Source organism: Podarcis pityusensis (genome assembly GCF_964106645.2).
Source record: "Podarcis pityusensis genome assembly, chromosome: 16".
In the NCBI taxonomy this organism is placed as follows: domain Eukaryota; kingdom Metazoa; phylum Chordata; class Lepidosauria; order Squamata; family Lacertidae; genus Podarcis; species Podarcis pityusensis.
Window position 1 is genome coordinate 21,526,377 of NC_138041.1, and position 22,347 is coordinate 21,548,723.

The 22,347-nt window shown below is 45.7% G+C and overlaps 1 protein-coding gene across 1 annotated transcript in view; it reads left to right on the forward strand.

Annotated features, from left to right (window-relative positions):
• The window catches only part of SLC8B1 (solute carrier family 8 member B1), a 27,330-nt gene extending 5,863 nt beyond the window's left edge, over nt 1–21,467 (forward strand). The window contains exons 4-15 of the mRNA XM_080986560.1: nt 350–407; nt 1,771–1,876; nt 2,979–3,146; nt 4,561–4,668; nt 5,249–5,305; nt 6,748–6,878; nt 8,552–8,693; nt 9,382–9,503; nt 10,833–10,986; nt 12,228–12,308; nt 14,274–14,338; nt 14,872–21,467. Coding sequence (XP_080842686.1) covers nt 350–407; nt 1,771–1,876; nt 2,979–3,146; nt 4,561–4,668; nt 5,249–5,305; nt 6,748–6,878; nt 8,552–8,693; nt 9,382–9,503; nt 10,833–10,986; nt 12,228–12,308; nt 14,274–14,338; nt 14,872–15,069 — 1,390 coding nt within the window. The 3' untranslated portion in view covers nt 15,070–21,467. The remainder of the gene's footprint in view (nt 1–349; nt 408–1,770; nt 1,877–2,978; nt 3,147–4,560; nt 4,669–5,248; nt 5,306–6,747; nt 6,879–8,551; nt 8,694–9,381; nt 9,504–10,832; nt 10,987–12,227; nt 12,309–14,273; nt 14,339–14,871) is intronic.
• Nucleotides 21,468–22,347: the final 880 nt, after the last annotated feature.

Here is a 22,347-nt window from a genome sequence, read left to right on the forward strand (position 1 = left end):
CACCGTGCATTTAAAAGCACTCTTCTGCCACGTTAACAAGCATGGCTCCCCCTGCAAAAAAAATAATAAACCTGGGAACTGTAGTTTGCTGCTCATGTAGACTGGGCCTGACTCTGCCCTCCTGAACAACAATTCCCCTTGTCACAGGAGCATGACTCAGTGGCAAAAGTCCATTCCCCTTGGCACCTCCAGGTTGTGTTGGGAGGGACCTCAGTCTGAAATCCTGCAGTGTAGACAATACTGAACCAATCATGGGACTCTGGAAAAAAACCAGCTTCCTATATTCTTCATATGGGGAAGAGCAATGCATCAAACTTTTAACCTTTTTTTCTTTCCTTCCACCCTTAAGCTTCTGCCCCAACTTATCTGCCATCTCCACCAAGCTGAAGCTGGCACACAATGTTGCAGTATCCTTTGGTGAATTTGTTCTGGGTCCTCAGAGGCACCAGAGAAGGGTGGAATAGTGGGGAATTTCATTGGGTCTTTTCAGTCTCCTGTTATCTAACCTGGGGGTGGTCTGATGCCCCCCCCCCAAGATCACGATGGTTTAATCCAGAGGTGGAAGAATCCTTTTTTTTCCACACAGGGAGGGGGCACATTCTCCCTCATGGGCAACTTCCCAAGGGCCACATGCCAGGGATGGGCATGGCCAGAGGCAAAAAGAAGGCGGAGCATCAGGTGGGACTCTTAGCCCACGGGTGTAGCCAACATGGTGCTCTGTAGTTTTTAAATTTGCACTACAACTCCCATCATCCTTGGTCATTGGCCATGCTGACTGAGGCTAATGGAAGCTGGAGTCCCAACAGCATCCAGAGGGGACCATGCTAGCTACCCCTGCTCCCGGCCTTTCTACAGTATGCCCCATAGCAGCCAGGGAGATTTCTACACCAGCACATTCTTCTCCATTCACCAGACAGACAGGCACCAAAGTTTCGGCCAGGCACAAAATCCTTTGGCAGGGAGGGTGGGGCACACAATAGAGCTGGTGGTGCGGTTCTTGGGAGAGTCCCAAGGGCCAGATAATGCATGAAGGACTTCCTTTGCCCCGCTTGGCCTGAGATTTCCCACCCCAGGTTTAATCTGTTAGAAGGTTTTTTTATCAACTGCAAAGCCCTGCGTTGGGTGCTGAAGGGCATCGCAACTGTGGCGTACAGTGGACGCTCGGGTTGCGAACGTAATCCGTGCGGGATGGACATTCGCAACTCGCGTCTGCGCACGCGCGGGTTGCAATTTGGTGCTTCTGCGCAAAGCACGATATAGCGCTTCTGCACATGCACAACCGCCGAAACCTGGAAGTAACCCGTTCCAGTACTTCCGGGTTTTGGCGGTCCGTAACCTGAAAAAACGCAACCTGAAGCGTCTGTAACCCAAGGTATGACTGTACAGTCATGCCTCGGGTTGAATGTGCTTTGGGATGAGCGTGTTCGAGTCGCACTCCGTGGCAACCCGGAAGTAACAAAGCGCATTACTTCCGGGTTTCACCGCATGTGCAGACGCTCAAAATGACATCATGCACAGAAGCGCCAAAACATGACGCGCAGACACGGGTTACGTTTGCTTCTATATGCGAACGGGGAACTGGAACGGATCCCGTTCGCATCTAGAGGTACCACTGTACTGAGTTGAGCGGAACAAAAGGCGAGAGGCGTTGGCCACACCGAATTTTGGCCTTGAGCAAAATCTGAAAGAACAAAGCCAACATCCTGGAATGAGGCCCATTCCCTCCACTGGGCCTGCTGTCTCCATTTCTTCCTTAGCCCTTTCCTTCATGGTGTCACCTTCCTGGCTTTTGGGAATGGCGCACCTGATGTCTTCAGCGCCGTCGTGGCTTTCTCCGACCCGCGGACAGCGGGCTTAGCTGTTGGAGCGCTCTTCGGTACGTGTCGCCAGGGTTTCCCCACTGCAAACCTCCATGTGCCTTAGTGTGTGGGGCAAGGCCTGCTTCTGCTTGACACCTCCCTTTCCATGGAGGCGCAGGTTACAGCAACAGCCAAGGCGACATTTTTCCACCTTCGCCGCATCAAGCAGTTGGTCCCTTACCTTTCCCGCCCCAACCTGTCCACAGTGATCCATGCAACGGTCACCTCCAGGCTTGACTACTGTAATTCGCTCTATGTGGGGCTGCCCTTGAAGCTGTCCCAGAAACTCCAGCGGGTGCAGAATGCTGCAGGGAGGCTCCTCACAGGGTCTCTGCCATGGGAGCATATTCACCCAGTGCTTTTCAAGCTGCACTGGCTCCCGGTGGAGTACAGGGTCAGATTTAAGGTGCTGGTTTTGACCTTTAAAGCCCTTCACGGCCTACGGAGGACCTTAAGGTCCATAAATAGCAACACCCTAGAGGTCCCGGGCCCTAAGGAAGTCAGATTAGCCTCAACCAGAGCCAGGGCCTTCCCTACACTGGCTCCAGCCTGGTGGAACGCTCTGTCTCATGAGATCAGGGCCCTGCGGGATCTGATTTCTTTCCGCAGGGCCTGTAAGACAGAGTTGTTCCGCCTGGCCTTTGGCTTGGAGCCAATTTGATTCCCTCCCCCTCTTTCTTTTTCCTTTCTCCTCCTGTGATGAGGCTGCATTTTAATATTTTAATGTTGTATTTTAATCTTGTTTTTAAGTTGTATTCATTCAACTTGTTTTTATTATTGTTTGTTTGCCGCCCTGAGCCCGGCCTTGGCTGGGGAGGGCGGGAAATAAATAAAAATTATTATTATTATTATTATTATTATTATTATTATTACTCTGTGCCATCGCCGGATGGAAATCCGCCAGTCATAGCATGACCAGCAGGGCCTTGTCCAACGATCATAAAGATTGCCTGGCTCTGTATGGCAGAAGGCCATCTACCAAGTATCTTGGCCCTAAGTGGTTCAGGGCTTTCTGTGCTAACAGCAGACTCTTGATCGTGGCTCCCTGATTGCTTGGCAGTCATGCCTTGCCAGTCTTCCAGCTATGTGGGAACTTACCCTTCCTTTCCTTTTCTCCAGGTGCCGGTATCTTTGTCACCACCGTCGTAGCCGGTGGCATAGCCCTGGTGAAGCCGTTCACTGCGGCCTCCAGGCCGTTCCTCAGGGATGCCATCTTCTACATGGTCGCTGTCTTCCTCACTTTCGTGGCCCTCTACTTTGAGGAGGTCAGCCTGGCAGAGGCCCTGAGTGAGTATATATCAAGGGGCAAGGGAAGCGAGTGCCATCCTAGCTCGGGCAAAAGGTCCCTCTAAGTCCCAGGACGTTTGGGAACCTGTGGCTTTCTCCAGTGTCATCCCATCAGCCTGGCTGATAATCGGGAAATGACCGGAGTCTCAGGATTATATATGTACATCCAGGGGTTGGGCAGCACCCAGCTTGACAGCAGTACATGCGAAAAAGGATCTAGGGGTCTTAATAGACCTCAAGCTTAACATAAATCAACAGTGTGATCCAACAGCAAAAAGCAGCTAAGGCAATTCTAGGTTACATCAACAGGTTTCTAGTGTCGAAGGGAAGTAATAGTCCTACTCTAGTCTGTTTTGGTCAGACTTGACCTGGACTTCTCTGTCCAGTTCTGGGCACCCCATTTTAAGAAGGATATTGACAAGCTGGGACGTGTGCAGAGGAGGGCAACCAAGATGATCAAGGGTCTGGAAACTAAGCCTTATGAGGAACAGTTGAGGGAGTTGGGTATGTTTAGCATAGAGAATAGAGGACTGAGAGGTGTTTTTTATATTGTGATTTTTTGTTGTGAACTTCCCTGAGATCTATGGCAGTATACAAATTGTTGTTGTTGTTAATTAATTAATTAATAGCTGTCTATCTGAAGGCCTATCAAATGGAAGATAAAGCAAGCTGGTTTTCTGCTGCTCCAAAGGGTGGAATCCAAACCAATGGATTCAAAGGGAGATTCTGACTAAACATTAGGAAGAACTTTTTGATGCCAAGAGCTGTTCAACAGTGGAATGATCTACCCTAGAAGGTTTTGGACTCTCCTTCACTGAAGGATTTTAAACAAGTTGGATGGCCATCTGCCAGGGAATCTTTGGCAGTGGTTGCAAGAGCAATGGACAAGATGACTGTTGGGGGTCCCTTCCAACTCTCTCTGAGCTGTGAATTGTAGTTTATTGCACATGCTGAGAGTTACTCCTCTCTCAGAGCTACAATTCCCAGAGGTCCCTTGGAAAGAAGGATTGACTGTTAAACCTCTCTTGAGAACTGTAGCTTTGTGAGGGTAATAAGAATATCTTGGCACCCTAAACACACTACAGCTCCCAGGATTCTTGGGGGTGGGGAGCTATGACCGTTCAAAGTATTATCATAGGGCTTTTAATATAGGTAGGATTTGGAGCTCTACATTGAAAACACATCCTTTCCCTCAAAGAATTCTGGGCGCTGTAGTTTATTAAGGATTGCTGTGGATTACCCTTACTCTGCCAAGTGAACTACAGTCCCCACAATTCTTTGAGAGAAAGGATGTTCTTCGGATGTGCTCTAAAAGTAATATTGGGTACGCAGACAGGGGCCTGTTTTAAATTGTGTGGTGGTGCAGGATGAGCAGGGCAAACGGGCTGTTGTGAAGGGTTGGTTTCCCCTGCAGGTTACCTCTGTCTCTACATCTTCTACGTCCTGACGGTCGTCGTCTCTACGTGGCTTCACAAGAGGCAGCGGAGGGAGAGGCCGGGCCCTTCTAGCCCTGCAGAACCAGGTGAGGGGTGCAAAGAGATATGTAGGGAAATCCTTCTCTTGCTTTGCATGCAGACCCTCCCAACCCTTATACAGTGGTACCACAAATGCCTTGGTACTCAAACAACTTGGAACCCAAACACTGCAAACCCAAAGTAAGTGTTCTGGTTTGCGAACTTTTTTCGGAAGCCAAACATGCTCAGTTTTGAGTGTTACGCTTCCGATTTGAGTGTTATCCTGAGATCTGTCTGTTTTTGCTATTTATTTTGCGTTTTTGTTTTTGCGGCTCTTCTGTTTTTGTTTTGCTGACTGTGCGGAACCCAGTTCAGCTACTGATTGATTGTGTGACTGCAGTACGTTGTTTATTGCTTTCATTTTATGGCTCAATGGTCTCATTAGATAGTAAAATCCATACTTAATTGCTGTTTTAGGGGTTGTTTTTAAAAGTCTGGAACGGATAAATCCATTTTGCATTACTTTCTATGGGAAAGCGTACCTTGGTTTTGGAACGCTTTGGTTTTGGAACGGACTTCCGGAACGGATTAAGTTTGAGAACCAAGGGACCACTGTAACTATTCTTTCCTCTCCTCGCCTTGCTGCAGAGCTGCCAACAGACTCTGAAGATGGGGACACTTCGAGCGCCAATGGAGGCGAATACGGTGAGTCACATTTGAGCCCGTGTCTCCAGAGGGCTGAACAGATAACGCACCAACTCTTACGACAAGTGCTGCAACCCTTTGATCAGAAGATCAAAACTAAGTCAGGTTTTAAAAAATAAAAAAAATAAAATTATTTGGTTTTTCAGATTAAAATTTTACAGTCATATATCAAACATAGATCCATAAAAACAAGATTCCAAGGAATCTCCTGGACTTCCATCCTCCCCTTTGCGGGTCCTGTTATTAATCATTTCCTCCTGCATCTTTCATAATGATCCAAATCTTTTACATCTCCATTGTATCTAGAATTCACCCTTAAACGACAAGTGATATTCCAACTCTACTGACAATTTTAACTGTTTACAGCTGTTTACTAACAGGTTTTAGTTAATGCATTGGTTGAAGGATATGATAATAATTAAGGGACCTGTGTATTAAGAAAACACTAGCTTACTGCTTGAAGCTTTTTTTTATTCTGGTGTGTTAACTGTAATAGGGGATGGTGCCAAAAACGATAAAGTTGAATGTCTATTTTATTATTCATGTAGGTAGCTGTGTTGGTCTGACGCAGTCGAAATATATTTAAATTTTTTTTTTAAATGTCCAGTGGCACACGAAAGCTTATTCCAAGAACAAACTTAGTTGGTCTCTAAGGTGCCACTGGACTTTTTTTTTTAATATATTTCTATTTGATGATGATGATGATGATGATTTTAAAAGTATGGTTTTCATTTGTGGACTGTTAAGTTGTGGGTGAACATATCAGACGACACAGCGATTCTTCAAACAGCTCTTGTTTATTCACAGAACAGAACTGAACTGAACTGAAGGGTTCAGTCAGCCTACTTATCTAGAGCTCCGGTACAACGTAACTGTAACAATTTTCTAAAACTATCCAATCACTGAACGTCACTTTCGATCCCTTATTTGCATAACTATCTACATTATCCCCCTGCTGGCCCAGGGTGAGAACTTCAGTACATAACATGGACCATCTTTGCTCTTTGCTATTTCTCAGCCTATATTAAGGTGTTTGGCAGTCCGCAAATTTTGTTTTAAATTTCATGCGTCAAGAGGCGGATGATAAAACAGCCCTCCATGCATAGAAAGAATTGGGGGGGGGGGCAGTGTGTACTCTCCCTATTGCCCCATGATCCAATAATCTCCCTGTGCCTGCACATTCAACATGTGTCGGAAGGAGTTCTGTGCATGCATCCTGACTGGGGCTCTACAACCATATGCACACAGAACAGCTCCTGGTGTGCGTTGAATGTGTGTGACTGGGGGGAGCGGCTTCAATAGCTCTGCAACCTCCTCCACACGTAAATAATATTTCTGTGCAACCCTCCCTGCAAACATTTTCCAATCGGCTGACAGCTCTGTCAATTTCTCCTTTCTGGGCTGGCTCGATCTATCTCACTTTACCCTCTCTCTGCGCATAGGGGAAGAATACCGACCTTTGCTGCCTTCGGAAGAGAGCACCCTCCAGATTCTGACACACTCCTTGAATCCTCTGGATTACCGAAAGTGGAGGAGGAAGCCCTGCTATTGGCGGCTGCTCAAGATCTGCAAGGTTACTCTCTTTAAATGCATTTTTATTTTCTATTTTTTTACTTCCATCAATTTATTTATTTCAGCCAGCGACCAGCATTCAGAAACGGACTTTGCACAAACATGTACAATAATGCCGAACAAAACAACTCAAATAGGAGTCACCCTATTCCCCTTGGAATGCTGCTAACAACTCTCAGGGCACCTAACAAACAACAGCTCCCAGAATCCTTTGGGGGGAGCCATGTTTAAAGTGGTATCATGGCACTTTAAATGTTTGATGTGTGAATGTGGTGTCCACATTTAAAGCACCTCCGAAGGATACGCTTTTCCCCTCAAAGAATTCTGGGAACTGTAGTATTACCCCTCGCAGTGTTACAATCTCCAGAAACTCTTGACAAATAGCAGCTCCCAGAATCCTTTGGAGGAAGCCATGACTGTTTAAAGTGGTATCATAGTGTGAATGTGGCCTGAGCCTCATGTCCCTCACACTGGGACATTTCTACTTCCACTATTCTCCCTTCTTCCCCCCACCCCAGTCTGTGAAGCTCTTGTCTGAGGAGAAGGTTGCTTCATGGCTGGTGGCAGTGAACAACCGCCTAAAGCCCAACTTTCACACCCATGGTCTCTGAGGTGTAAAGGGTCTGCAGACGGTGTCACAGCCACTTCACTTTTCTGGTGGCTTTTGCGTGTCCCTTGTGGCATGCATGAAACAGCACAGAAGTTACCTAAGCACAAAATAACAGTCTAGACATTGATGATGACAATTGTGTGGGAACCTTGGCCAGAGATGGAGGAACCTGCGGCCCTTCCCTGTCTCTTGGCCATAACTGGAATGGGCTGGCGGGGATTGTGTCCTCTACTCAGTATATTTTGGGACTCCTCAAGTCCTCCATCTTTGCCCCTAGGCCAGAAGTGGGTAGACTCCAGGCGTGACAGATTATTTGGGCCACAGTTGGGTCTATACATATGAATTTTAAATCATGTTTGTATTTTTTTTCCCCCACCTATATTGTGATAGACATCTGAAGGCAGCCCTTTTAAGGGAAGTTTTTTTATGGTTGATGTTGTATTTTTAGTATTTTGTTGGGAGCCACCCAGAATGGCTGGGGCAACTCAGATAGGCATATTATTATTATTATTATTATTATTATTATTATTATTATTATTATTTTATTTTATTTATTTATTTAATCAGTGCTTTTTTCTAAAAAAAATGTTTAGGGGTATGTGTACCCCCAGAAAAAAAACACTGATTATTATTATTAAAAACATTGTTTAAAAAACATTAATTTTTGCCCATTTGTATCAAGCAAGCACCTTCACTCTACTCTTTTAGGCACCTGCTAAAAAATATTTCAAGGCAGGCCCATCTAGCTATCTAGAATGCTGACATGTGGTTTAGCCTGTCCTTTGCTGATTTTAATTCTCTGAATGTTTAAATTGTTGTTGTTTTACTAAATTGTTGCTTTTAAGTGTTTTTATTGTTTTAGTCGTTATTTTTTTAAAAACCGCTTTGAGGTTTATTCATTTTTTTAACAGTCAATTTAATGAAATAATTAAATAACAAATTTGAATTTTTAAAAAGGCACCAGGGAGTCCCGGCCGTTGATATTCCCGTTTGTGCGGATGTGGCGATCACCTCCACATGTTATTTGGCACTTTCACCCACCCCCCGTTTTCTCTCCTCCCCAGCTTCCAGTGGAGTTTGTGCTGCTGCTGACTGTGCCCATTGTGGACCCTGACAGGGAAGATCAGAACTGGAGGCGGCCCTTGAACTGCCTTCACCTCGTCACTGGGCCCCTTGTCTGCATCCTCACGCTGAAGTCGGGCACATGTAAGCACCCGCCTTTCCTCCCAAGGGCAGCGTGGCCCTTTGATTCCCATTTTGCCCTTTGTGTATTTGTAGAGAATGCTTGAACAAGGCTGCAGTCTAACGTGGTGTAAGGCTGCTTGCTAAGCGTTTTGGGCCACTTAAAGTGATGTACGACTGCATGTTGTTACTCCATCATTACTCCATCGTTCGTTACTCCCTCAGCCATGGGTAGGCAAACTAAGGCCCGGGGGCCGGATCTGGCCCAATCGCCTTCTCAATCCGGCCTGTGGGAATCAGCGTGTTTTTACATGAGTAGAATGTGTCCTTTTATTTAAAATGCATCTCTGGGTTATTTGTGGGGCCTGCCTGGTGTTTTTACATGAGTAGAATGTGTGCTTTTATTTAAAATGCATCTCTGGGTTATTTGTGGGGCCTGCCTGGTGTTTTTACATGAGTAGAATGTGTGCTTTTATTTAAAATGCATCTCTGGGTTGTTTGTGGGGCATAGGAATTCATTCATTCCCCCCCCCCAAAAAAAGATATATAGTCCGGCCCCCCACAAGGTCTGAGGGGACAGTGAACCGGCCCCCTGCTGAAAAAGTTTGCTGACCCCAACACCACCCTCCCCATTTCAAATTACGGGAATGAATCAACCTCATTGAATATAAGAAGGCTAACTTAGTGTCTCCATTCTCGTGCTCTCTTGCAGATGGGTTTCACAAAATCCACGGGGTCTTCCCAGTTTGGGGCCTGGTGGTCCTCCTGGGGGCTGCCTTGGCTGTCGTTGTCTTCTGCACTACGAGGAACGAAGAGCCACCCCGATATCACTGGGTGAGCACCGTTGCTCAAATCTCTCTCGTGAACCTTTTCATCCTGCACCCAGAGCGGATTAGCAATCAGTCCCTTTTCACAGGGAGCTCTGGGAGTTGTAGCTCTGTGAGGGGGGGATAGGGGTGGTGGTGTCTCCTAATAATTCTCAGCACCCTGAACAAACTGCAGCTCCCAGTATTGTTGGGGAGAGGAAGCTATGGTTGTGTAAAGTGGCATCATAGTGCCTTATAAACGCTTGTTGCAAATGTGCCCCTTGTCATGTTCATTTCAATGGGTCTTCTCTGAGTAAATCGTACTTTAATACAGTAAGCCCACAACTTATGTGTGTTTTATTTGTGTGCATTCAGCTTTTACACACTTGACCAAAAACAATTATTTATTTAAGAGAAAGAGGGCTGAAAGGGGGCAGGCGTCCAGGAAATAGGACTTTAGCAATCTCACCCGCCACTGAACTCAATGTGTTTTGGCTATAATGATGATATTGATGCTGCTGCTGCTGCTGCTGATGATGATAATTTTTTTATTTATACCCCACCCATCTGGCTGGGTTTCCCCAGCCACTCTGGGTGGCTTCTAACAGTATATTAAAAACACCATAAAACATTAAACATTAAGAACCTTCCCTAAACAGGGCTGCCTTCAGATGTCTTCTAAAAGTCAGATAGTTGTTTATTTCCTTGACATCTGATGGGAGGGTAAAATGAAAATCAGATAGGTGGGACTTGGGAAAGCCCACCTAACAATGTTTAGAAAAATAAGGGTAAGACAAGAATCTATTTGTATTGTTTGTTTTTCTATTTGTGTTCTTTATTTGTGTTATAAAATGAATTTTAAAAAATTGCAAAAAAATTGTAAAAGACATCCGATGGGAGGGTGTTCCACAGGGTGGGTGCCACCACCGAGAAGGCCCTCTGCCAGGTGCCCTGTAACCTTACTTCTTGAAGTGAGGGAACCGCCAGAAGGCCCTCGGAGTGGGACCTCAGTTTCCGGGCTGAACGATGGGGGTGGAGACACTCCTTCAGGTATACTGGGCCAGTATATGCAGTTTTGGCTTCAGGCATGATCCCTGGAATGTAAACCCCACATAAATTGTGGGCTTACTGTACCATGTATTCTGTGAGTTTACAGGAAGAATAAAACAGGCGATGAAGGTTACTGTCACATATACGGCAGCAGCCCATTTAACAGCCAGACACAACCAAGGGGCAAGGAGATGTTTGTTGCTCCCTGACAACAAAGGAAAGGTGGCTTTGTGAAGGCCCTTGTTGACAGTTCTCTACTCCTCCCCCCCCCCCACCCTCGGATCTTTTTCTCATGATGCCACAACAGTTATTTGCCTTCCTGGGCTTCCTGGTCAGCGCCTTGTGGATCAACGCTGCTGCCACAGAGGTGGTGAACGTCTTGAGGACTTTGGGGGTGATCTTCCGACTGAGCAACACTGTCTTGGGGCTGACGCTGCTGGCCTGGGGAAACAGCATTGGAGGTGAGCACTTGGGGTCTGGTGAGGAAAGAGGCCTTGGGCATTTATGTATGTATTGCATTTATATCCTACCCTACCCCCGAGGAGACCCACAGTCACTTACAAGCAGTGGAGGCCCCCAGAGCAGGAAAAAGGAACAATAGCCCCCTCCTGCTGCTTTTATACCCAGCAACTGGGTGCCCCTTAGGCCAGTCGCCAACCTACCTTGCAGAGTGGGTGTTAGGCTAAAATGGAGAGGGGGAGAAGCACATACCTCTTTACCCTGGCTTTTGAAATTCAGAGTTGTATATTCTTAAAAACAGCCTTGTTTATGTGATTGTCAATTGTTTTAAACTGTTTTAACCTAGTGCTTAAATTGTTTTAACCAGGTCTTGGGCTGAAGAGTGGGTAATAATATTAATAATAATAAATTAGTAATTTCTTTTTTAAAAAACAGCTTTGGGATTTGTTCATTTGTTTTTCAATTCAAGTGGTATATAAATTTTGTGAACTAAATTGTGAAATAGCTATGATGATGATGATGATGATGATGATGATGCCTTGAGCTCCTTGGAGGAAAGGTTGGATATAAATATAAACATACCTGACAGCCTGTTTCCTCTGTGATTTTGTCTAATCCCTGCGCCACAATTTCATTTAAAAAAAGAAACCTTCTATGTTAGTGACCCATCACCGCTTCAGAATAGCTCTGCTTTGGTTATGATGGGCTGCATGACAGATCAGTCAAGCAACCTATGCAGTCCCAGCATCCTTTTCACCCAGTTGGCCAATTGGATGCCTTTGGGAAGCCCCACAAACAGACCACACGTATAGCACAGCTTTCTGATGGGAAAACACCGTGGTTCAGTGGCAGGGAATCTGCTTTGCATGCAGAAGGTCCCGGGTTCAACCCCCGGCCTCTCCAGCTTAAAAGGGTTAGACAGTGGGGGCGACAGGAAAAGGGTCTCCTCTGACCAAGGCTGTGCCAGTCAGTGTAGACAATACTGGGCTAAGATAGCGAAAACTCACCTGATTGAAAACTGTTTCCTAAGCCTATGAGGCACTCATCCCTAGCTATCAGGACCAGTGATCAGGGATGATGGGAATTGTAGTCCAAAAACAGCTGAAGACCCAAGTTTGGGAACCCACCCTCTCACTGTTTCCTCCCCACAAAATGAACCTGCATCAACAAATCCAATCTGTGGGAGCTAAAGTTAATATATATTGATGTGGTTCCCCCCGTTTTTCCCTTACTTGTCTTTCAGACACCTTCTCAGACCTCACGATGGCTCGGCAGGGATACCCCCGCATGGCCTTTTCTGCTTGCTTTGGTGGCATCATCTTCAGTATCCTTGTGTCATTGAAACTCTACTCAATATTGATCCAGAGTAGATTCCAGTTGTATAGTTAGCGGAGTAAAAACTTAAACACGTTGCAGGATTCCCAAAAAATAGACTAGAGGCAATTAGTATTTCATCCAGCAGAGCTTTACTGAAGGCAAATGAGCATAATGGTCACAAATCTAATACATTCAGGATTGGCACTGTCCATAAGAAATCCAGTTGCAGCAGACTTAACTTAAACTTATAATAACTTTAAACCTCAACACTAAGCATACTATGTACAGAACACCACACCAGAAGGAAAGAGAGATATAGAGACTTTTATAGTCAGCATGGCCTCAGCTTCTCTGAAGGAATAACCCAAACATCATGAACCTTCTGCTTGCTTCTTTCACACAGGGAAGCTTCCAGAACCCTCTTGAATTAAGTAGAATTAGGAAAGATCTCTACACATCAGACCAATACTTTATGTACTAAGAGATGCAAAGTGAGACCTTGCGGGTGATCTGCTGACGGGTTGCAGTCTGCCTTGCCAGACTCTGGCTGCACTCCCTGGAAGGCCTTCATAGGCATCCAGTGTTGGTCCTCAAGACTGACCTGGGATACGTAGCAGTAGTGGTAATAATTTAAAAAACATGAGTGCACGCACACCTTCTGCGAGAGCCAGTGTGGTGTAATGGTTAAGAGCGATAGACTCGTAATCTGGGGAACCGGGTTCGAGTCTCTGTTCCTCCACATGCAGCTGCTGGGTAACCTTGAGCCAGTCACACTTCTTTGAAGTCTCTCAGCCCCACTCACCTCACAGAGTGTTTGTTGTGGGGGAGGAAGGGAAAGGAGATTGTTAGCTGCTTTGAGACTCCTTAGGGTAGTGATAAAGCGGGATATCAAACTCTTCTTCTTCTTCTTCTTCTGCAAACTTAGCATTAAGTTCTGAATGCACCTAGAACCCTAACCCTCAAGACCTCCCCACTTAACACAGGAAAGTTGGATGGAGCAGGTACACTTGCCACATGCTGAGAAGTTGGGGGTAGGACTGGCCCTCTGTACCAGGTGTGGGGAAGCACTTGCCCTCCCAATGTTGCTGGACTACAACTCCCATTGGCCCCCACGGATAGGGATGATGGGAGTTGTAGTCCAACGACATCTGGTGGGCCAAAGGTTTCCAACACCTACTCTGCATGTTTCCTCCTTTTGCCCTTGTGTATGCAAGCTGAATGCCCAAAGAGGGTTTATCTTTGGCTCTAAAGGCTTCTCGCTCTTAGCATGCAAAGAGTCTTGCTGCATCACACAGGTGCCTTGTTGACCAGCCATATCCCTCTGGGAAGCTCATGAGCAGAACAGTGGAGGCAGTACCCCCCGGTCTCCTGTTTGTAGGAGAATAAATGTGCTCAAGAGGTATTCTGCCTCTGGATGGGGAGGCTCCATTGAAGCTGCCCTGGACAAACTGTTGCATGTAGATCCTAGGTCCGTGTGCCTTCATCGGAGAAAGTCAGTGGATTTTGCTTGCTGTGTTACAAACTGGTGCCTGGGGCTTCCAGCAGCAAGAAGCCAGCTGGCTCAATTTCGCATCCACTCCTTGCGTGAATTTGCTCTCAGCTTGGGTTTGCTGGCTAGGTCCATTGCCTCTGTGGGACTGGGGAGGGAAGGGAGGACAGCCGGTCACTGATTGATTGCTTTTCCTGGCCAGATTGTCTCCTAAGAGAGCCAGTGCGGTGTAGTGGTTAAGAGCGGTGGACTCGTAATCTGGTGAACCGGGTTCGCTTCCCCGCTCCTCCACATGCAGCTGCTGGGTGACCTTGGGCTAGTCACACTTCTCTGACGTCTCTCAGCCCCACTCACCTCACAGACTGTTTGTTGTGGGGGAGGAAGGGAAAGGAGAATGTTAGCTGCTTTGAGACTCCTTTGGGTAGTGATAAACTGGGATATCAAATCCAAATTCTTCTTCTTCTTCCTGAACTTTGCCGACAGATATGCTCGTTGGCGTTGGACTCGGCTGCCTCCTTCAGATGACGAGCAGCAAGCTAGTCGTGAGGGTACAGACGCTCTCATTGCCATTTCTCCTTCCACTCGGGGGGGGGGGGGGGACGACCTGCAGTCTTCCAAATGCTGTCAGACTCCCATCAGCCCACAGCCAGCATGGCCAATGGTCAGGGACAATTGATGGTTCAAAGGCAGTCCTAAGTACAGTGCATTGCAGTAGTCTTCACCAGAGCATAGACAACTGAAGCCAGGCTGGCCATGTTCATGTCCAACAGTCAGGGATGATGAGAGATGTAGCCCAACAACATCTGGAGGGTACAACTTGGGTAGCTGCTTTACCCTGAGTCGGCCCATCTATTCCAGTAATGTCTACACTGGCTGGCAGCATCTCTCCAGAAACAAGGAAGTCTTTCCCAGCTCAACCTGAAGATGCCGGGCTTTGAACCTGGGACCTTCTGCGTGCAAGGCAGATGTTCTACCACTGAGCCACAGCCCTTGCCCACTTTGGCTGTCCTGCTTTAGGTCTAGTCCTGTCTTCCATGGCATCTGGTGTGCTCACTCCCCTTTTCTGGTCTCCCCTTTGCAGCTGGAATCCGAGGGCCTTCTGGTGTGGATCCTGGCCGGCGCGCTGGGCCTCAGCCTGATCTTCTCCTTCCTCTGTGTGCCCGCTCAGTGCTTCCATCTGGGGCACGGCTACGGCTGCTGCCTCATCGTCTACTACCTGGTCTTCCTGACTGTTGCGCTGCTGACGGAGTTCAGGGTGATCCGGCTGGCCTCCGTCTGAAGAAAACATCTCTCATCATGGACCTCCTTCTGACGTTATCGCGGAATGGTGATGGGGTTGCAAATGTCCCCTTCTTGCGACCGAGCTGCTCTACTTGAAGACAGTGCCTTGCAACAAGCACACGCCCTCATCGAGTGCCCAAAGGGACCTGGTTGTCAGGTTTGACTGTTACCTGCTGCTCGGAGGGAAGCAAGACCACAACTCAAACCTCGGAAACTTACGCAGAGCCCCGGGCAAGCTGTTGTTAGGTTGCTGCAGTCTTTCAAGGCACAAGGGTGCCACCTGCTTTTAAAGACCTATATTATAAGTCAGGGATCATTTGGCCTTGGGGACAGGCCATCGGTTCCCCCAATCAGTATTAATGTTTCTTGTAAGGAAAGGCATTATTTAGGTTTTAAACAAAAGCTTTTTTTAAAAAAAGAAAAGAACATTGTCAGGTTTTTTGGGAATGGGTTTTGCAAGGAGTGGTTTTTAGATCCTGTCCGTGTTGAAAGATGGTAAAGCATACTGCTCCCAGTATGTACTGCTTGTGGCTCTTGGTTTTCTCAAGTTTCGGTTGGAAACTGCAAATTTACAACTAAGAGGTATTGCATTTAAAAAAAGCCATGCACACAACACCCTTTTATTTCCAGTATCCAGCAGTGAGTTCCAGGGGCGGATCTACAGTCGTACCTTGGTTTTCGAACAGCTTAGTTCTTGAACATTTTGGATCTTCAACACCGCAAACCCGGAAGTGAGTGTTCCGGTTTGCAAACTATGTTTGGAAGCCGAACATCCAGCAGGGCTTCTGCGGCTTCCAATTGGCTGCAGGAGCTTCCTGCAGCCAATCAGAAGCCACACTTCGGTTTTCGAACATTTTGGAAGTCGAACGGAGTTCTGGAACAGATTTCATTTGACTTCCAAGGTACGACTGTAGTATGAAACTAGTGAAGCTTAAGCTCCAGGGCCCCTAATCCCTGAGGGGCCCCTGAAATGACTTTAATCCACATTGCTTAACATTTTCGGGTTTAAAGACCCAGTTTGAGTCACCCAACTCAAATGGATTAATTTTTTGTTGTATATATTTCAACAGTTCCAAAGTTTGAGAGTCGGTAGCACAGATGTTGTACAGTTGGAGTGAAAGGGTACAGCAATTTTAAGCAAAACTGAGATTTAGTAGTTAATGTATTTTTTCCCCCTTTAATGTGGTGATCTCTCATGGACCAACCCCATTGAAGAGATAACAGTGGTTACCCAGACCTCCTTGCTGATTGCGAAGGGGTCCCCATGACTGCAGGCAGCCCAGCTGAATGTCATTGGTGGTCACTGAGTGCTGCGAGTTTTTTGGAAGTGGGATGGGAAACATGGGAATGGACTAGAGGCTGGAACAGGAGCAATCCCAGGCTGCAACGTTGTAGTGGATTCAGCAGAAATGCTCCCATTCGCTACCTGAATTCACACACCAGACATTTAAAAGCACTATGGTGGCACTTCTAAGCAGTCATGGCTTCCCCAAGAATTCTGGGAGCTGTAGTTTGTTAATAGTGCCGAAAGTTCTTAGGACAACCCCTTATTCCCCTCCGAGAGCAACAATTCTGAGAGCGGTTTAACAGTCAATTCCTCTTCCCTGTGAATTGTAGCTCTGGGAGTGGAATAAGGGCCTCCCCCACAACTTTCAGTACTCTTAATACAATTCTTTGTGGGGGGGGGCTCCATAACTGTTTAAAGTGCTATCGTAGTGCTTTAAGTGAATGGTGTCAATGTGGTCGTTGTCCGGCAAATGGATATGGTCAGTATTTCGTGCGCCCCCCAAACCCCCCTCTTTTGCCAGATGTGGTCTAAATGCAAGGGCGCCATAGCTATTCCACTTTCTATGCTCATAAATTACTGGCCTCCAACCTTGTGTGTCGTTTTTGGTTTCCACCAAAACTCTCACTAGGAGCGTTGGATGCCTTTTTCTGCCTTTCAGAAAACGTATTTATTTTTGGCCTCCCCCCCCCTTCACCATTGTGCCAAGAAACTTCTTGGCTTTCATATCCAAGGCTACTTCTGCACAGAAGTAGACCCGTTGAAGTCATCAAACAGAACTCACTTAGCTCCATTCATTTCAATGGGGCTGCTTTCAGTAAAGCTGGTGTTGGATGTAGCTGCTTATATCTTTTAACGTGCTCAGAGGCATTCCTTTAAGAATATCTGGGCTGAGTGGGGCGTCTGTATCATCCCAGCCTTTGATCATTTCCATTCAAAAAGCAGGGAGGAATGCTGGCTGAATCATTAAGGCTGCAATCCTAACCTCATTTTACCTAGGAGCAAGCCCCATTAAATTAAGACTTACTTCTATGTAGACGTGGATCGGATTGCACTATTAATTGCTTTGTTCTCTGGAGGATTTTTGGGGAGTTGGAAATGATGCCCTTTGAGAACTCAGACTGTAGCCCAGGGTACAACTGCAGAAGTTGTGGTATCATGAGCATGTTTGCACAACCTGAGGCACTTGTGTGTGTTGTGGCCTGCTGTGTTATTGTCACTCCCCCCCTCACTTTTTTTTTGCAGCAAACCCGTTTTATTTTGTTTCATTCTGGGCCGACAAAATTGTAAGCTGAGTTTGCACAAGTGCATCTTGCTGCATGTGATTTGCTGATTTGCTGCTAATTTCCAGTCAGTTTCATCCTGGGAGGCAGAGGCATGACAAGGGAGTTTTATTCCTGGGATCAGCGCTTGACCAACGTGCTGCAGGATCACACAAGCTTTTCAGCACCTGTGTTGAGCAACAGGAAGTCTGGGAGCCTTGCACAGTGGCCAGCTTGGTTAATCCACCCAGACGGTGGGTCTGGACAAAGATGTCCTAAAAAGCTTTCCCCTGTCCCACTGTTCCTCAAAAAAAGGGCCCTGCCGGTTTCTCTCCGTTGGGCAATTCTGTCTGCTGGTATCCGATCTCAGAATGTTTCATTCATCAGTGTTTGGAAACCTAGAACTTTTCCCACTACCTTGTTTTAACTTGCCTCATTCAGAGTGACACAATGGGACAACCACAGAGAATGTCTCAATGGTTACAGCTAGTAGGTTCTTTGGAAGTGGGGAACTGGACATGGGCAGTGCTTTAAGTACTGCTGTGCAACACAAGAACTCAAAGGCAAAAGGAAAACTGGATAGCAAACTTCATCCAGCTAACTTAGGGTGCTTCTGAATACCAGTTGCTAGGAAACCACAGGACAGAAAGTGCTTTCATGCTCAGGTCCTGGCTGCCAGTGTCCCACTGGGACATCTGGGTAGCCCTTGATGCTATACTAGATATGCCACTGGTCTCATCCAGCAGGCTCCTCTTATGATATTTTACTCATAAGTATGTTCCTTGGCATTCAATTAGTATTTATGGTCTGTGGTTTGGGAATGCAGTCATACCTTGGTTCTTGAACTTAATCCATTCCAGAAGTCTGTTTGACTCCTGAAACTGTTCGAAAACCAAGGTGCAGCTTCCAATTGGCTGCAGGAGCTTCCGGCACTCAAGTTGAAGCCACGTCAGATGTTCAGCTTCCAAAAAACGTTCAAAAACTGGACCACTTACTTCCAGGTTTTAGGCGTTCCAGAGCCAATTTGTTCGACAACAAAGCCATTCGAGAACTAAGGTATGACTGTATCCATTTCCAAGAGTTTCTCTGTGATGGGGATGAAGGAACCTGTGGGTCCTCCAGGTGTTTCTGGACCTCAACTCCCATCATCCCTCTCTGCTGGCTGTGCTGTGAGGGCCTGATGGGAGTTGAAGTCCCAACAGCCTCTGGAAGGCCACTGGTTTCCTCCATCCCTGCTCTAGGAAGTCATCTCACTAGTATTGCTATTAGGTTTAAATGTTACTAACCAGAAGCAATAGACTCAGGTGGTGGGGTGGGGGATGACCTCTGGTCCTCCGGCTATCGCTGAACTACAACTCCCATCAGCCCCTAGCCCAATGACCATGCTTGCCAGGGCTGATGGGAGCTATAGTTCAGGTGTGTCTGAAGAGCTAAAGGTTCCTCACATCTACAATAGACAAACTCATATATTGGGAAGAAGCTCTTAGTGGTATCACACTCCATTTATTCCTTACATTGGTGTACCTGCAAACTACAAATTTTATCACTTGATGAAACGTCAGCAATTTTAAAGATGTTTTAAAATGTATTTAGGTGTTTTTTAAAAAGGATTCTGAGAGTTAAGGGGGAGACTAGATTAAATACATAAATTTTTATTACAGTAAAATTTATCATATTTAGGAAACATCCAATAATGAACTTAGTAGGGCAAATCTTATAAAGTCTTCTTCAACATGTGCCAAATACATTTCAGAACAAAAGGTCTGCAAAGGTCTAAGATAGCATCAGGGAAACTAAATTACTTTTAGGGTCCACCTTATTTTTATGATTGCAAGTTGTTTAAATATGTTTTTAATTGTGCTTTAATATTGTAACCCTCCCAGGGACCTTAGGGTGAAGGTTGGGAAGGAAATGAATAAATAAATGTGATTTAGCTCTCTTTAAAAATGTCAGCGCGTCTTGGATAAATAATGAGAAGCTGATACCAGTAGGCTTTGATTCAAATTTAACCTTCTCAAGACTTTGCAAGTTAATGCAGACATTTGGTAAGGCTGAAGTTTGCATTAGCATAATTAGGACTTATTGAAAATTGACAGTTTTTTTCAAGATTGATGTTTTCAAAGGAAGTTTTGAAGTCTTTTGTCCTCTATAAAGTTTTGTATGCAAGAGCCAAAACCAAGGTTGGGTTTGGTTTGCTTGTTTGTTTATCCTGGATTGGTAGGTGTTTTTTTGTTTGTTTTTAAAATGTTTTTAGCTATTTGTCATTTTCTTTGTTTTACATGACACCATTGATGGAAGACATTTGTGGTGGAAAGTATTTGGCATATTCAAAACGTATACCATACAGGATTTATTACTGGAGTGTTTATCTGCATGGCGATGATTTTATTGTAACAAACACATCTGTATTTTTATAATATTTCCTCCCCCTGTGATTTTCATTGCCAATTTGTTTTATAGCAACCGTTTTGTACCTCAGTTGTTCTGCGCTCTTAAGCTCTGTGCACCTTCAAGTAGAACCATTCTCCGTTCTGAGGAGTTTTGCCAAGGAATCCTTCTGTGTCTGTGCAAACCCTATGCAGAAATTATCACATATAACCATTACCCAGAAGCAAAGTCACTACAGGGTTGGCAAACTGCTCTGCGATAGGGTCCCTACTATGCCCACACTGTAGCACCATGGGAAATTAAAATGGCTGCCTACCCATCTGGTTTCTCAGGTCAGACATTACTGCTGACAGATGCTGATGGAGCCCTGATAGCTGCTCCAGGGTACCAGCTGGTGCAAATGGCAGCCTGTAGTTGAAGGACAGAAAGCTGGAAGGGTTTGCTGCTTTTATGTCAGTGTATACAAAGGCTCTTAAATCTGTCAGCAGGGAGAATCCCGAAATAATGGTAGTAGAAATCCCGAAGGAATCCCGATTGCTGCTGTCCACGCGATTTATTGTTTTCGGTGGGAGGTTTGTATTCAATGAAGTTCCTGCTCAGAGTAGGCCCAATGAAATCAACCTAAGTTAGGTATGTTCATTAACTTCAGTGGTTCTGCTTTCTGCCACCCAGTGTTTCATCCCCACTGCATTCTGCTGTATCCCAAAATAGCAAATAGAGGACACATTTCTAAGTTGGAAGCTAAGCGACAGCAAACTTCTGTTTCAGGTCACATGTCCTCACCACTAATTGTAATGGATGCTTGGGAGATCATACTTTTAAAACCTCTCTCGTCTTATGTAGCAAAGTGTAGCTTCGGACAAGTGTTGTCTCTATTTAACAAATCTACCTCAGAATGATAACACTGAAGAGAGAACTCGCCCTGAGCCATCACTATGAATAATAATGGGTATAAGCTGTTACAGGGCTAGTTTGAGTGGCCCATTCTATTTGCTTGTTTTTAAAAACCTACTGGAGGCAACTAAGCAGATTTTGGCCAGCTCTTTTTGTTCTTTCCCTTACAACTGCGAGAAAGCTGTGCTTGAGGAATCTCCTTGGGGAGTGGGTTGCAAAAATTGCTTTGTTATATGAATTGTTGGTGCTGGGAGCCAGAGATTAGGGTTATTATATGAAGCCAAGAGTTGCTGCAATTAACTTCTGGACCATGAACCCAAATGGATATGAGTTGTGTGCATCATTAAAAGTATACACAGCCAGGTTTTTTGAAGGAAAGTAGCCAGTGCTTTCTTGAACGTTGCTTGCTATTCTAAGGAATCTCCTTCGACCTTAAGACTTAACTGCATATCAGGCATTTGCATCAGGTGCCAATACATGCAGTACTCTCCCTTCCTGTTAAACCCTTTTCTCTGCTCAGCACAGCATAACATCTGGTATGTTAATAAAGGCAAAACGCAATTACTACTTCTTGTCTTCAGTGCTGTACTGGGGCTGGGGAACTTCAATGCTAGAGGCCAAATCAAACCTCTCTCCAGTCCTCAGGAGTTTGTCCAGGCCACACACCTCACTTTTACCACAGTTCTGACGTTGAAAGAGGATTTATGTGCAAGGAGTATGCAAACCATGAATAGTGTGTTGTGCATCAGCATACAGTCCAGAATTTCTCTGATGAAAATAAGTATGTCCTATTCCATAATAGTTTTTTTATTTAAACCCTGTCCATCTGGGTTGTTCCAGACACTGGGTGGCTTCCAACATATATTAAAAACCATAATAAAACTATACAGGGCTGCCTTCAGATGACTTATCTCCTTGGCTCGGGGGTAGCAGAACTCCATACCCTCCAACATTTCTCTGATGAAAATAGGAACGTCCTAAGGGGGAAATGGGACATTCTTGAATCGAATCAGAAACCAGGACGGCTTCTGTAAATCCGGGACTGTCCCTGGAAAACAGGGACACTTGGAGGGTCTGCATGAGCACTGTAGAGGAAGCGTTACTCTCCATAAAATGCCTAAGTTTGCTTAGTAGTGCTACTGTACAAAAGAAGAATTGAACAGCCCTTGCTTATGGCTTACAAACTAAATGGAAGCAATGACTAAAAACCACCTCCAATTTAGGAAAAGGGGGAAGGGTAGGGGGAACAGGTTCCATAAGGAAGAGCTTTAAATGTAAGCAAACATGTAAGCAGATGGAAGGTGAAGGGAGACAAAGGCTTCTTAAAACTTGGGTCTCTATTTTATTTTTTCTGTGAGTAGACGGCATGTGCAGTTGTGAAAACATGAAAGCTCTACCTTTGGCTTGCACACTTCTTTGAAAAGAAGCACTCTTACCACAGGAAGTG